At 46.4% G+C, this 14796-nt stretch overlaps 1 protein-coding gene across 6 annotated transcripts in view; it reads right to left on the bottom strand.

The window, feature by feature from the left end:
- Positions 1-14095, bottom strand: part of LOC102397820 (dendrocyte expressed seven transmembrane protein) — a 43389-nt gene extending 29294 nt beyond the window's left edge. For 2 of the 6 annotated variants that reach the window (XM_025265155.3, XM_025265156.3), the window contains exons 1-3: positions 12323-14087; positions 10669-11879; positions 229-1268 (exon numbers count right to left, since the gene is read on the bottom strand). In XM_025265155.3, the coding sequence (XP_025120940.3) occupies positions 229-1268; positions 10669-10843 (1215 nt within the window). In that variant the 5' untranslated portion in view covers positions 10844-11879; positions 12323-14087. Of the gene's footprint in view, positions 1-228; positions 1269-5033; positions 5305-10668; positions 11880-12322 lie in introns of those variants that run through there. The other 4 variants (XM_044928602.2, XR_003103571.3, XM_025265159.3 and 1 more) reach the window with 4 other exon arrangements.
- Positions 14096-14796: the final 701 nt, after the last annotated feature.

Genomic DNA, 14796 nt, shown 5'->3' with positions numbered 1-14796 from the left:
AACTAACGCAGTGATCAAAGACGTTCAGAACGTTATCATATAACACTGGGGTTTCAACTCAGTTTAACCAACTTGTTTGGGGCTCTTCCTACATTCCAGGCTCCATGCCAGGCCCTGGGGATCCAGAAAGGAAATAAAACACTGCCCTTCCTTGGGATGTTCACGATCTTTTGCAAAGAGACAGCAAACAGCGAGGATACCAGGTGAGATGGGCCTGTGAGCACCTACCTGTCTGTGCAGTTTCAAGCGCACCTCGAGCCCTGGCAGGCTTTGGAAGTGTTTGCTCATGGAGAAAATGAGCGAGTACAGCAGATAATCTATGGCTGCAAACAGCAGCCAGATATAGAGGTGGGTAAGAACCGGGAGGAAAAACAGGCCCAGGTTCCTCCTGTCTTTAGGAGTCAGCCAGAAAGACGGGATGATGACATACTTCTTCCTTTCCTGCTTATTCAGCGGGAGGACACAGGGCCTCTGTTCATGCCTCTCCCTTTCGTCCAGCTGAACAAAGTGCCTGGTGAGGTAGATGTTCTCAAACTTCCAGCCACAAGGGTCCAAGAATCGCTTCATGAAGAGGCCAGTGCCAAGCAGCACCAGCAGCAGCCCTGTAAGGGCAAGGAGCTGCCGCCCCAGGGAGCACAGCACCTCCGTTGCCGTCACCATCTGGTACAAGACACCCAGGGCTTTGTCCGTAGTGTCGTTGAGCTGAGCCTCCAGGGCTTGGCTGGGACTGAAAAGAGAGACCTCCAGGGTCTGGTTCCAGGACACAAGATCATCAAATAGACTCAGGTGAGTGACAAGGCCGTACACCCACCGAATTGCTTCGATATATTTTTTCAAAAGTGGGAAATGGATGGCAAAGCTCTTTGCCCTCAGGTTGCAGGTCATACTGTCCAGGAGCCCTTTAAAGTTGTGAAAGATATTTTCCACGTGTCCAAAGATGACCACCCCTGTGCCCGCAGCAATCAAAGCGTTCCTGCCTTCACGCAGGCCGCATGAGAGGAAGAACAGCAGAATGAAACACCGTGCATGCTTGGAGCAGCACAGCAGAACGCACGTGGCCATCCAGGAGGTGATGAAGACGGTGAGTGAGGACAGGAACCAGTAGAAGGCCCCAGAGAGGAGGCCCACGGAAATGAAAGCGACAAAACAGCAGACGCCCACCTGCTGGGCAAAGGCCATCCATCCAGGGCTTCTTGGAGACACATATGTCCCCCAGAGGCTTAAGAAGATGTTGCTGCCTGAGGTCCAGACACCCATGCTCCGTGTTCCTGGAAATGAAAAAGAAACCAGGGTCAGATGCTGCTTTTAAGTGTCCTCTGTCACTTTGCAAAGGGCACGGTGATAGACTGATTGCAAAGAGAATGGCCATAATTCTTTACCCTTCTCAGTCTCCACACTGTTTTCGAACTTAAATTGGGTCCACTCGCCTGAACGCAGTAAAGCTAACTACTGGCACCAGATTGTGGGGAAGGGAAGTACAGACTTTATCCCACGGTCCCCAGTGTGGGGCCAAGCAAGAGAATGGGCAGCTTGTGTTCAAAAGACCCAAACTTGATATAAATGAGCTTATTTATGAACCAGAAATAGACTCACAGACACAGAAGACAAATGGGATCATGGGGTGAGGGGTGAAGGAGAGATAAATTAATAGTTTATGATTAACATATACACACTTCATGTGTAAAAATAGATAAAAAATACAGACCTACTATATAGCACAATTAACTGTATTCCATGACTCTGTAATACCCTAGGGAAAAGAATCTGAAACAGAATATATATATATATATATATATGTGCGTTTTCAGTTGTATCTGACTCTTTGTGACCCCAAGGACCCTATCCTGCCAGGCTCCTCTGTCTATAGGATTTCCCAGGCAAGAATACTAGAGTGGGTTGCCATTAAATTATGTATATACATATATATATATATATATAACTTAATCCCTTTGCTACATACCTAAAACTAACTCAACATTATAAATTAACAGTCAGTCAGTTGGAGAAGACTCTTGAGGGTCCCTTGGACTACAAGGAGATCCAACCAGTCCATCCTAAAGGAAATCAGTCCTGAATATTCATTGGAAGGACTGATGTTGAAGCTGAAACTCCAATACTTTGGCCACCTGATTCGAAGAGCTGACTCATGTGAAAAGACCCTGATGATGGGAAAGATTGAAGGCAGGAGGAGAAGGGGATGACAAGAGGATGAGATGGTTGGATGGCATCACTGTCTCAATGGACATGAGTTTGGGTAAGTTGGTGATGGACAGGGAGGCCTGGCGTGCTGCAGTCCATGGGGTCACAAAGAATCAGACATGACTGAGTGACTGAACTGTCAGTCGCTCAGTCGTGTCCAATGCTTTGCTGAACCTCAATAAAAAACGTGATTTTTAAAAAAAAGGCCACAACTCCCCAATGGCTTTTGGGGAAGGGCTGTTAAAGGCAAGATGGGGGAGAGGCTTGCAGGTGCTTGATCAGCTCATGTAGCTCTTGATTGCTTGGTGGTGAGTGTGACATTCTGGGAATGAGCATCATCAACCTGGTTCCAACAAGTCTGAGGTCCACCTGATGTGGTCAGCCTGCAGTTAACTTCTTTCACCTGATGGAGGTTTTGATGTCTACAAAACAACTCAAGGATATGGTGCTGAATATTATCTATAGCCTGTGAGGAGGAACTAAAGGGCCCTGACTTTGTTTTATGGCTAAACTCATTATTTTGTTTTGCTTGACTTCCTTTGTTTCTGTAGTTTCTCACTTTTCTTATTAAATTTTCTCTTTGAACCTGGAGAAGGTCTATGAGGGTGAAGCTCTTCTACAGAGCTGGGGCACATGGGGTTGGTTCCTGGGAAGGCCCTGCAGAGTACTGCTCAGTTTCAACGCCTCCTTGCAAGGTGACTTTACTGCTTCTCCCATCAAGAGGTGAGAGAAATAGAATCCAGTGGTGGTGTTTATTTCTCTAGCCCTTGAGTTCTGGATGGCTTTGTGACAAGCGCTGGCCAGCAGAATGTGGCAGAAGTGAGTGTGTCTCTTCTGAGTTTATGATTCCCTGCTGCTTCTCTTGGAACCCTGCTACGAACTTGTTAACAAGTCCAAGTGTATTAGCCTCTATTACTGTTAAAGCAAATTTCCACAGCTAGTGGCTTATGAAAGTGTGAAAGTGTCAGTTGCTCAATCATGTCTGATCCTTTGTGACTCCATGGACTATAGCCGCCAGGCTCCTCTGTCCATGGAATTCTCCAGGCAAGAATACTGGAGTGGATGGGTTGCCATTCCCTTCTCCAGGGGATCTTCCCAATCCAAGGATTGAACCTGGGTCTCCTGCATTGTAGGCAGATTCTTCACTGTCTGAGCCACCAGGGAAGCCCTTGTTAACAAGTCCAGGTGTTCAGTTCAGTTCAGTTCAGTCGCTCAGTCGTGTCCGACTTTGCCTCTATTACTGCTATAGCAAATTTCCACAGACTTAATGGTTTATAGCAACACATATTTATTCTCATAACAGTTCTAAATGTCAGAAGTCTAAAACTGGTCCAGAAGGCTGGAGTTTCCAGGGGAAAATTCATTCCATTGCCTTTTCCAATGTATAATGCTGCCTATATTCCTTGGCTCGTGGACTCTCCTCCATCTCAGAGAGAGCGATGATTCATCCTCTTTTCTCTCCGACCTCTGCTTCCATCCTTATATCTTCTCTCAGGACTCTGATCCTCTTGCCTTCCTCTTGTAAGGACCCCTGTCACTATACTGGGGCCACCCAGATAATCCAGGATAATCCCTCCATCTCAAGATCGTTAACTCAAGCACACATGTAGAATCTCTTTTGCCACGAAAGATAACATAGCCACAGGTTCTAGGCATTAGGACATGGACATCTTTGGTTGGGGCTTGGGGTAGGGGGTCATTCTGCCTGTTATACAGGTTGGACTGCTGAATGACAAGAGGCACATGACCAGTCTGTTCCATCAACTCAGCCAATAGCCAGTGCCTGATATGTGAAGCAGGGTATCGCATATCACATACCACACATCACATATCACATAGCCAGTCCTCAGCCACCAGCTGATCGCAGATACTTGAACAATAATAAGAAATGCTGGTTTACTCTCAGGCCCCGAATTTTGCGCTGCTTTGTTAGGCAGTGATTGTTCACTGCTAAGAGCAGTGGGACTGTGCCGTGGGTCTTATTAATTGAAACCAACCTTAGGTTGATGGACAGGCTGCAGTTTCCACAAACTGCTTGAAGTAAGATCACTTTCAGATAATCATCTATTTTCTTGTGCTCTAATTTTACAAAAAAGAGCAAACTGAAGGCATCCAAATTCAAACGTGGCATTGGACTGAGACTGATGTAGCCATCTCTGTGACACTGTGTCTTCCCTCCCTAGCTCTCACCCTCCAAGTGCAGCTCTCTCCTGAGACTCTTATAAGGAAAATAAGAATAATTTGTCACTGAGTTAATCATCTTTTCTTTTTTCCCAGATCTGGCATAATAAAATGAAGGTGCTAAGGGGTTGCTACTGCCCTGACAGTCATGCAGATTTAGGTCCATGAGGCACTCAAAGAGCCTTGGGTTTCACTTGGAACAGTATAAAATAAATTTGAGCTCTCTTGATTGACATGAAAATATCTAATGAGCATTATACTGTATGTATGGAATTTTAATGAAGACATTGATCAATTATTAAACCCTCTCAAATAAATCCCTTCTCACATCAACTATTGTGGGGCTGGATTTATGGAGTAGCTTAATATCGTTCCAGCCAGTGAATTACACTCGCCACGTGAGAAAAGTGTCTGCGCATTGGCTGGAGGGCATGACCTGAAATGAGGAAATGACTTTCTTTCTGGGTTCAGGCAGAATGTTGTTAATGTAGGATAGAAATGAGATGGGGAAATAGGCAGGTTAGGAACAAACCTGTGGAAATTTCTCCAGCAATAATATAGAGGCCTTTCAGCTCTTGGCAAGTAATCTGAATGCGAAAGTTCTGCACAGAGAAGAGAAATGGGGAGACATTGTGTTGAAGAAGGGGCATTACCATGTGGGACTGGCCTTAGCAGGGATTCAAGATCCTCCCCACGAGGGTGTTCTAACTCCATCTGGAGGAAAGGGGATGGGAGTAAATGGTCATTAGAAGGGCAACCAACAAAAGAACAGAGTTCTTTTTCCCCTAAGCTTGCTTCCTTTCAGAACTGGAGGTTGGTTTGGAGGCTGGCAGTGAAAAATGGCACCCCACTCCAGTACTCTTGCCTGGAAAACCCCACGGCGGAGGAGCCTGGTAGGCTGCAGTCCATGGGGTCGCTAAGAGTCGGACACGACTGAGCAACTTCACTTTCACTTTTCACTTTCATGTATTGGAGAAGGAAATGGCAACCCACTCCAGTGTTCTTGCCTGGAGAATCCCAGGGACAGGGAAGTCTGGTGGGCAGCCGTCTATGGGGTCACACAGAGTCGGACACAACTGAAGCGACTTAGCAGCAGCAACAGCAACAATGAACTTTCCCATTCAGATTACATGCCAAGAGCTGCAAGCCCTCTATATTATTGCTGGAGAAATTTCCACAGGTTTGTTCCTAACCTGCCTATTTCCCCATCTCATTTCTGTCCTACATTAACCCCATTCTACCTGAACCCAGAAAGAGACTCATTTCCTCATTTCAGGTTGCTCAATTCATGCCAGTTTGGAGGCTGGAGGACTGATGCTGAAACTCCAATACTTTGGCTACCTCATGCGAAGAACCAACTCATTTGAAAAGACCCTGATGCTAGGAAAGATTGAAGGTGGGAGGAGAAGGGGACGACAGAGAATGAGATGGTTGGATGGCATCACCGACTCAATGAACATGAGTTTGAGTAAACTCTGGGAGCTGGTGATGGACAGGGAGGCCTGGCATGCTGCAGTCCATGGGGTCTCAAAGAGTTGGACACGACTGAGTGACTGAACTGAACTGAACTGAGTGATCCCATGCTTCCCTGGTGGCTCAGATGGTAAAGAATCAATCTGCAATGCAGGAGACCTGGGTTTGATCCCTGGGTTGGGAAGATGACCTGGAGAAGGGAATGACAACCCACTCCAATATTCTTGCCTGGAGAATCCCATAGACTTCAGAAGAGCCTGGCAGGCGGCAGTCCATGGGATCACAAAGAGTCAGACACGACGAATGACTAACACACACACTTTGAGTGCTTCCATGCACCAACTCCATACCCACACCTCTCTGACCCTCAGAAATCTTGTATGGCCCCTGTGCTCCTGAACCGTCCCCAGCCTTGCCAGTGTGAGTCAGCCCTGCTTCACTGCTGGGTGGGAGGACTTGATCAGCCAGCAGTGAGCAGGTGGGGAGTTCACACAACGCCCAGCCCCAGTGCCATTGGGAGGTGCCGCCTCTCCTCCTAGGCCTGGTCCCAGTGCCTTCTTTTTTACGGCTTTGGATTTGACCTCAAACCATTATGTGAGTAATTGGTGCACTAATGGGTATTAATTGCCTTTTGTGTCCTAGGGGCACTTTACAAATAGCCTTTCTGCATCCTCTCTGAAGCTTCTGGGGACAGATGTTCTTTGCATTTCACATAATGGACGCTGAGGCCCAGAGTGCTTCCTGAAATGTGTCAGCGACCACACAGAGCAGGTGGCACAGTGAGATTCAGGTCATATCTCCCTGTCCCCCTGAACCATGCCCAGATTCTACGGCTCTGGGCTCTGTTGTGTGACAGGGTGCTCAGTTCACTCCATCTGCTGGAAACTCATCACACTTCCTGTAAGTGATTCTTTAAGACATTGTTTGTATATTACAAACCCATTTCTAACTGCTAATTTTTTTTTTTTTTTTGCATCAAAATAGTTGACCCTTTGGGCTTCCCTGGTGGCTCAGACAATAAAGAATCTGCCTGCAATGCAGGTGACCTGGGTTCCATCCCTGGGTTGGGAAGATCTGCTGGAGGAGGGTATAGCAACCCACTCAGTGTTCTTTCCTGGAGAATCCCCATGGACAGAGGAGCCTGGTGGGCTGTAGCCCATGGGGTGGCAAAGAGTCGGACACGACTGAGCGACTAAGCACAGCACAGCACAGTTGTCCCTGTAAGCATGTTTCCCAAATCAGCAGATTTTTCTCTACAGCAAATCACAAATCCCAGCTGTTTTATGTTTTCTAATATCCTTTACGAGGTACCCTGTTGCTTGCTTCCTAAAAAATTAATAATGCATATTTTAGATTGTTTTCCCCTTCTCTTGCCTTTATCCTTGTACAGTTTGTTCTTAATAAAGAGATTTCTCTGCAAGTGAGAAACAGATTTATGGATCCATTAAAATTTTAACATTTGCCAATAAAATCTAATAACAATTATATAAGATATATGCCTGCAATTTTGTCTTGTAAGAGGCACATGTTTTCTTAACAAGCAACAGATCTAATATTATTCCCATTTGTTTTAGGGTTGAAAACAGCACGTCACCAAAAGACACCAAAACTTTCTGCAGCAAGAGACCATATGTCTCCCCTCCTATTTTATATTAATATCTCAAGCCACAGGGGAGAACTTTGGATCACAAGCCCAGGACTGGTCTTCCACTCCGCCCTTCCCATCACTGTTGAATGTGGCCTTGATTTCTTCACCAATCTCTCTTCCTCATTTTCCCTACTTGAATAGAAGACATGCCTGAGCTCCTTCCTGGTGAGGTTTAAGGAGAGGAGCTTTCACAAGCAGGTTAAGATGCCCTGGAGATAAGGTATCCAGTAAATGCAATCCGTTTCTTGTTTCTTTGCTGCCACAGAAAATTGAACCTCTGTTCTCTGAAGCTCTTTAGGCAAGGCTTGAATGCCTTGGATGGGAGGCTCAGAGGCAGGAGCTGGACTGCTCCGCCTTCCCAGGACTGACATTTGACACTGTGCCTTTATTAATAGACGTCTGTTCATTTCTATCCTCTGGTCCTGCAGAGGTACAGTCATTCTGTTCATCTTTCTTCCAATGGCCCCAATCCTTTCTTTTTAGAAAAACAAAACAAAACAAAACAGGGAATCAGGATTTGGACAAGCCAGTTGCTTATTTTTTCTCAAAGACTTTTTCAGGCAGATACCAGATTTTTTAACTTTAGTTTTAGAGCTGGAAGAAATCTTATAGGTCAGAGTTTCTTAAACTTGAGTATGTTATTGCTGGGGGATTCGTGTCAAAACACAGATTTTGATCCAAACGTCTAGAATGGCACCTGAGTCCACATTTCTAACAAGTCTTGGATGGTGCTGATGCTGCTGATCTGAGGACCGGACATTGGGTCGCAGTCTCTAGAATTCAGCACTGTCCGACAGCACCTTGAGTGATGATGGAGATATTCCGTATCTGAGCTGTCTGACGTGGTCAGCACTGGCCCTACGTGACGACTGAGCACTTGACCTAGAACTAGTGCAACTGAGAAGTTGCATTCCTAACTTTAGTTTTAATTCATTTAAATTTAAATAGTCTCACGTGGCTGGTGTCTGTGTACTGAACAACACAGCTCTAGATGACTAACACCTGGCCAGCTGGTTTCCACAGATGAGCAAATGAAAATCCAGAGAGGCTGCTGGACTTGCCAAGGCCATTCCAATGCTGGAAGCAGAGGTGGGAGGCAGACCCCAGTTTCCTGCCACAGGGTGGCACATTTCCCATTCCATCAACATCTCATTTCTGACTCTTCATGAAGCCCATTTTAAAATCCCTACCAGTGTTCCTAAGCAACAGAGTATCACATTTCCCACATACCAAATTTGCCTTCAGCTATTACTAAATAAATAATTAGAAAAGAGGAACAAGCAAAATAGTAATAATAATAGATAATATTAATAGTGCTCAGGTTGTTACCGAGAGTCTGGCCACTGTTATGGCATCTGAAATACATTATTCCCAATCTTCACAGCAGCTATGTATAATTATATCGATATGGTTTGGATGAGACAACTCAGGCTCAGAGAGGCTGAATAACTTGCCTAAAGTCACACAGTGAACAAGCAGAAGAAACAGAATTCTATCTCGTGTTTAAGTGGTACTGAGGATTCAGGATAGGCAAGCTTCTCAGGTTCTCTTTCACATGATCCTCAAAGAGTAGTTTCTAAGTCTGATTGAACTTAAACCCCAAATCCCCAAAACCCCAATCACTCACGCATCATGAAATGCATATTCAACAAGGCAGGCATATGCGCTCCTTGCCTTGTCATCTACATTGGGTGTCCTCTGCCTTCTCTGCCAGCACAGACTAGCTGAATGCTCCAGAGCTGACAACGGATTTCCAGCCAGGAGTCAGGCCCATCCTGGTCTGAGGTCCAGGCTCCAAGGCACTTGTTCTCCCAGGGTCAGGGGATGAGAGCTGCATTCAGTGTTGGCCCCGCCTTCTCTGTTGGGCTGGAGGTCAGGGTCGGGGTTTTCCCCTGAGTTAGGGCATTAGGGCCCCGTGGGCAGCACTGAAGTTTTCAAATGCCTGCAGGTGTCAGACAGGCACCATAAAGAGTGAAGGAAACCAGGAGATAGAGACTTCCTGGGGTGGGCAGAGGTGTGGGGCAGTGGGTCTTGGGGAGTTATGATGCCCACGCCCCAGTTGAAGTTGCCAGAGCAGTAGTCCCACCCCAGCAGGTTTTCTTCGAGGTTGTACACAGACCCCGTGTAGCCAGATTTTCTGATTTTTTTCAAGAGAAGCCAGAAATCTCATTTCCTTTGGGTAACATCTCCTGAGTTTTTCTTTTTCTTTTTTTTTAAGTTAGCTCAATTTATTTTTAAATAGTCTGACAATGCTTTTGGACACTGGTCATCAGTTTGCAATCCTTGGCCTTTGGGAAATCTGCACCTGACTTCCTCCTCCTCTCTCTGCTCTGCCTTCCTCCTCCTCTTATCCTGCTTGTTCTCCCATCATCTGAATTGCCCTTCTCTCTTTTTATCCCCTGAGACATTTTTAAAAATCATGCTGTAGGCCAGATTCCAGTGTCATGCATAAAGGTTTTTCTTTACGCCTTGGGAATATTTATTTCCGCCCAAAGATCTCCAGCCCTATTTTATTCCCTTCTCTTATGCTACAGAATTGAGCCCCCTGCCCCCATTGCTTCTTCAGCAGCACCTAAAAGTCTCACCCGATCCCTTTAACCTGTGGTTCCCCTGTATCGTAACAGCAACAATGTTTATCTCCTGACTCAGTGTCTCCCCAGGACCATGTTCCTGTTCTTTGCTTTTACCAACAGCAATATCCCAAGAATAATGACCACTTTTCTGCCTTTACCCCTAAATTCCAGTTTCACCACACCCTGAGGCCAGGAACCCATAGCTGTGGTCCACAGGAGACTATCGCTGAGGACCCATCTCTCTTTCACGGGATGAAAGTCATTTTGTGTGGCTGGGTTGCTGTGCTTAGTCGTCACTCAGTCAGGTCCCACTCTTTGCGACCTTATGGACTATAGCCCACCAGGCTCCTCTGTCAACGGGGATTCTCCAGGCAAGAATACTGGAATGGGTTACCATACCCTTCTCCAAGGGATTTTTCCAACTCAGGGATCGAACCCATTACGTCCCGCATTATAGGCAGATTCTTTACTCTCTGAGCCACCAGGTAGGAGGGAACAAGTTAAGAAGCAGGGGCAGTGATGAGAAGCACTTGGTCCAAGCAGGGAGCCATGCAGAATGTGCGGTCTGTGTACACAGCCTGAACCCACAATTACCTGCTTCCATGCAGAGCTGAACCGTTGCCATGGGAAACAGAAGCAGCCAGGCTCCTCCATCAACCTGCACACGCCAGCAACCACTAGCGCAAAGGTACATTCTCAGTGGATTCGATGGTCTTTCCCAGGGGGTATATGTCAGGGGTCGCAGCAAAAGCCCTGGCATGGAGGGCATGGGCTCCCAGCTCCCAGCCCCTAGCCCCAGAGCTCTGTTTATCCACTTTGTTGGGGTGTCAGGGAGATGAACATTTCACTGTTGTCCTGTGATTCTTTTGGGCCCAGATTAACTCAAGAGGTGCAAAGTATGCATCATTGCTTCAGATATGAGGCCCAATCAACGGCCATGACAAAAACCATTAAGGCCTCTGAAGTGGCCCACCCTGGGAGCCTTCTGGATGGAAGGGCATTGAAGATGCATACACGTCACGAGTGCTGTTCTGGGGCTGACACACAGAAACGCACAGGCTCTCTGCTTTTGCAAGTGCCAGAGAAACCAATGCAGCCTTCTTTGGGGAAAGATCCAGAGGACGAGCACCTCAGCGTTGTCCTGTTTCTCCCCTCCTTCCCCGCGTGGGGAGCACTCGCCTGGCCTGACATCACAACATCTCCAGTAAGGGAGACCAGCTCCAATGGCGCCTGCCCACCAGGCCTGCTGCTGATGCACTTTCTCTCTCCTCCAGCCCATTCTGCTAATCCCCTGCGGAATCCTAATCTACACTGGTCAGCCTCTCACTGACTTCAGGGCTTGGTGGGAGTCTCATTCTAGAGACAATCTGGAGAAAGGACAGAGGAGGCATAGAAAAAGAGCGTGAGGCTGGGAGACAGCAGACCTGTGGCCTGGCCTGCTCCCCTGACCTCGCTGGGGACCGCAGAGGTGACTTGGGCTGGCTGAGAAGCTCAGTTCTAAGGCTCCTCTAGCCCACAGTCTCGGGAAGGAAGGCAAAGGAGAGCGGCCGAGCCGGCCCTGGGCGCTGGCATTCTGCAGCCGCGCAGGAGCCCCTAGAGGGGACATGAGGAGAATGGAGCGTTTCTTGTCCTTTCTTTTTTTTCAAACTCTTGCAAACTTCATAAATTGGTTGGGAACACACTGTTCTCTGAGCCTGCCAAAATAGCTCGAGCAGCGCCGAGAGGTGGAATGAGTTCCTCATCATTTTGTTTTCATCGCTCTTGCCTTGGGAAAGCCAGTGAACACCTTCCTCTCTGAAAGCAACCTTCACACAAGAAAGGAAAGATTAATGAAAGCTATCAGGATAAACCGAGCAGCGTCTACAGAACAATTCAGTCTGGCTTGGCATTGTCTGTGAGGCCTGGCAGCCCTTTCACAGCCAGTCCTGTTCCTCTCCCGGACCCGAGCCTTGGCTAAAAGATCAATTCTTCAAAAGCCCGGGGTGGCGCAAGTCCATGCAGCTGTTCTGTTAAGAAGATGCTCAAGCTCCTGTCCTCCCTGAGATGAGGGATTCAGATCCCTCAGACCATTGTTAACAAAAGCTTTCTTTCTGCCATTTCTGTTCATGGGTAAACTGTCAGGGATAGAAACAGGGACTTCAAGTTTCCTCTGGTCTCATCTGTTTATTCCAATTTTCTAATATTTAATTTTTTCTTAAAAAAAAAAAAAGCAATTTCAAAATCAAGATTATTCTGAAAGTTTACTTACAGGTTCCTCTCAGGTTCTCCTCTGGGTGCAGCAAGGCCCTTCCCAAGGGCTCTGAGTCTTGATATACAAGAGGGAAAAAGGAAGCAGAAGTAACAGGAGGGTCACATCACCATGAATCAACCTCTTTAATTCCCCACAGAAGTGACTAAGTGATTTAACATTAACAAAGGGGTTAACTGATGCAAAGGAACTACTTATTTCTTTCCAGTGTTTTCCTCGGAATAGATGTTGCAGAAATCAGTTCTAGAAAATAATAAAATAGGGTATTTTCAAACACCAGGGAGTGAGTTGTGAAAACTTGGATGGTCTCTTGCCTTCTTCCTCTTCTTTCATTACTCATACTCCCTACCTCCATCCCTACCCCAGAGAGGGGACCAAACTTTCGCCATCCCCACTCCCATCCACAGATGAAGAGGCAAGAAAGAGCCGCCTCTGTTTTGAATGACCCAAGACGCTGTAGAAATCTGTGTCATATGTCTCCATCTTGCTGGGACTTCGCATCATAGACATTTAGCTTCAATTCAAGAGAACCAGCTTGTGGAGTTGCAAGGAATTAGCAAAGCCCAAAACCCTTCCACAAAAGTGCTCTTCTCCTATTCACCAAAACCCACAATATACCTGTAAGAACTTTTATCTTAAAAATGCACACATTCCGGTCAAAATGCAAGCATTTCTGAGAAGGGTCCATGCAAAGGAAAATCTAAAACAAGTAACTGTATAGCTGGGACATTGAAAACTTATGTCAAGTTCAGTGAAGATACACAAACATCTGATGTTTGGGAAACACAGCTGTCCATCAATAAGCAATAGGGGATTCAGCAAATTTTGTGAGTAAATTAACATTACAAAAAGCCAGTGAGCCTCACTGGAGAGGGTTGGAGGGGAGTGAGTGAACGCAGGAACAGGGAGCTGAGTTAGGAGGTAGGACAGTGTATTAGTCAGGGTTCTCCAGAAAAACTGAACCTATAGGCTGTGTGTGTGTGTGGAAAGAGAAAGGTTTATTTTGAGGAACTGACTCACATGATTGTGGAGCTGGCACCTCTAAAGTCAGCAGGGTGGGCAAGCAGGCTGGAGAGCCAAGGAAGAGTAATGTTGCAGCTGGGGTCCAAAGGTGGGTTGCAGGCTGAATTCTTTCTTCCTTGGAGGACCTCAGTCTTTTCTCTCCTAAGATCTTCAACTGATTGGACAAGGCCCACCCACATCCAAGAGGATAATCTGCTTTGCTCACAGTCTACTGACTTCATTGCCCATCTAGTCTTAAAAAACATCTTCGGAGTAATGTCTATATTCACGTTTGACCCAATATCTAGGTACTGTGGCCTAGTCAAATTGAAACAGAAAATGAATCATCACAACCAGATTGAGTAATACTAAGGCAAGACAAAAACATAGGGCTCTGCTTGTTCACTTGTTTAGATTGTAAAAGGTGAATGAATTTGGTATCTGGGGGAGAGGGAAAAAAAGGAATCAGTGATGATCAGAGCTTCCCACCTAAGCCACGTAGAGCATGGAAGCACTGGTTCCTAAGGAATGTGGCTGGACAAACAAGGTCCCAGACAGATGACCAGATGGAAATATCCATCCTCTGAACAGGCAGGAATGTGGGCCTGGGCGCAGGAGGGGACATGAGGCAGAAAGACAGAGCTAAGAGTTAGCCAGATGCTGGGAGCCAGTGTGAGGAACTCTGCCCATGGCAAAGGTCATGAGGAAGGAGGCTCAGCATACGCAAAGGCGGGCTCAAGCCTCAGGAGTCCCCCTGGAAATTCTCGAGCATCTACCCCCAAAACCAGAGTCTGCCTACTTTACTGCTTTGTGCTCTCACCTACACCTCTGACTTTATGGGGGGGGCTGTCCCCCACCACCTCTCTCTGAAAAAGAGTTAACTTATAGCTCCAGTTAATAAAGTTCCTGGGCATGACAAGAGTGTTTCAATCTACAAACTCCTTTGGAAGTCCTCCAGCCTGCCTGAACAGGCTCTTCCGGCCACATGTGATTGTTCACAGCCTCCCAACCGTGAGAGGCATGAGATGTTCTAAACTGTCTAAATAACAGATTCCTTTGAGCAGTTAAAAGATTGATTAGAAATTGTATTGGTGAAGGGTTTTTCACTTGTTGGGCCAATGTTTGCTGCTAAGTTTCCATATCCCTTACCTACTGTGTCCCTGGGAGTGTATTGATTAATATAATTGGTGTATAGGAATGTAAGTAGTAGCTTTAATGTTTGTAACCTTGGACTCTTGAGTTAATTCTTTTCTTGTTATAGCCCACCACACCTTTGCCCTATAGTAATGCAACTTTATCTAATGCTTTTGGAGGGTGGCGCCTGACTTTAGAATAATCACCTTTAGAGAAAAATAAATTTTTTGGAGAAAGGATCTTAAAATGTTGACAGGCCCCTGGCCAGAAGATGATGTAAATCACCTAAATTTTGTGTATGATAAGTTTGAAAGCCTGGCTTCGATAAGGATCAAGGA

Source organism: Bubalus bubalis, chromosome 15 (assembly GCF_019923935.1).
Source record: "Bubalus bubalis isolate 160015118507 breed Murrah chromosome 15, NDDB_SH_1, whole genome shotgun sequence".
Taxonomy (NCBI): domain Eukaryota; kingdom Metazoa; phylum Chordata; class Mammalia; order Artiodactyla; family Bovidae; genus Bubalus; species Bubalus bubalis.
This window is presented reverse-complemented; position numbering and strand designations above follow the sequence as displayed.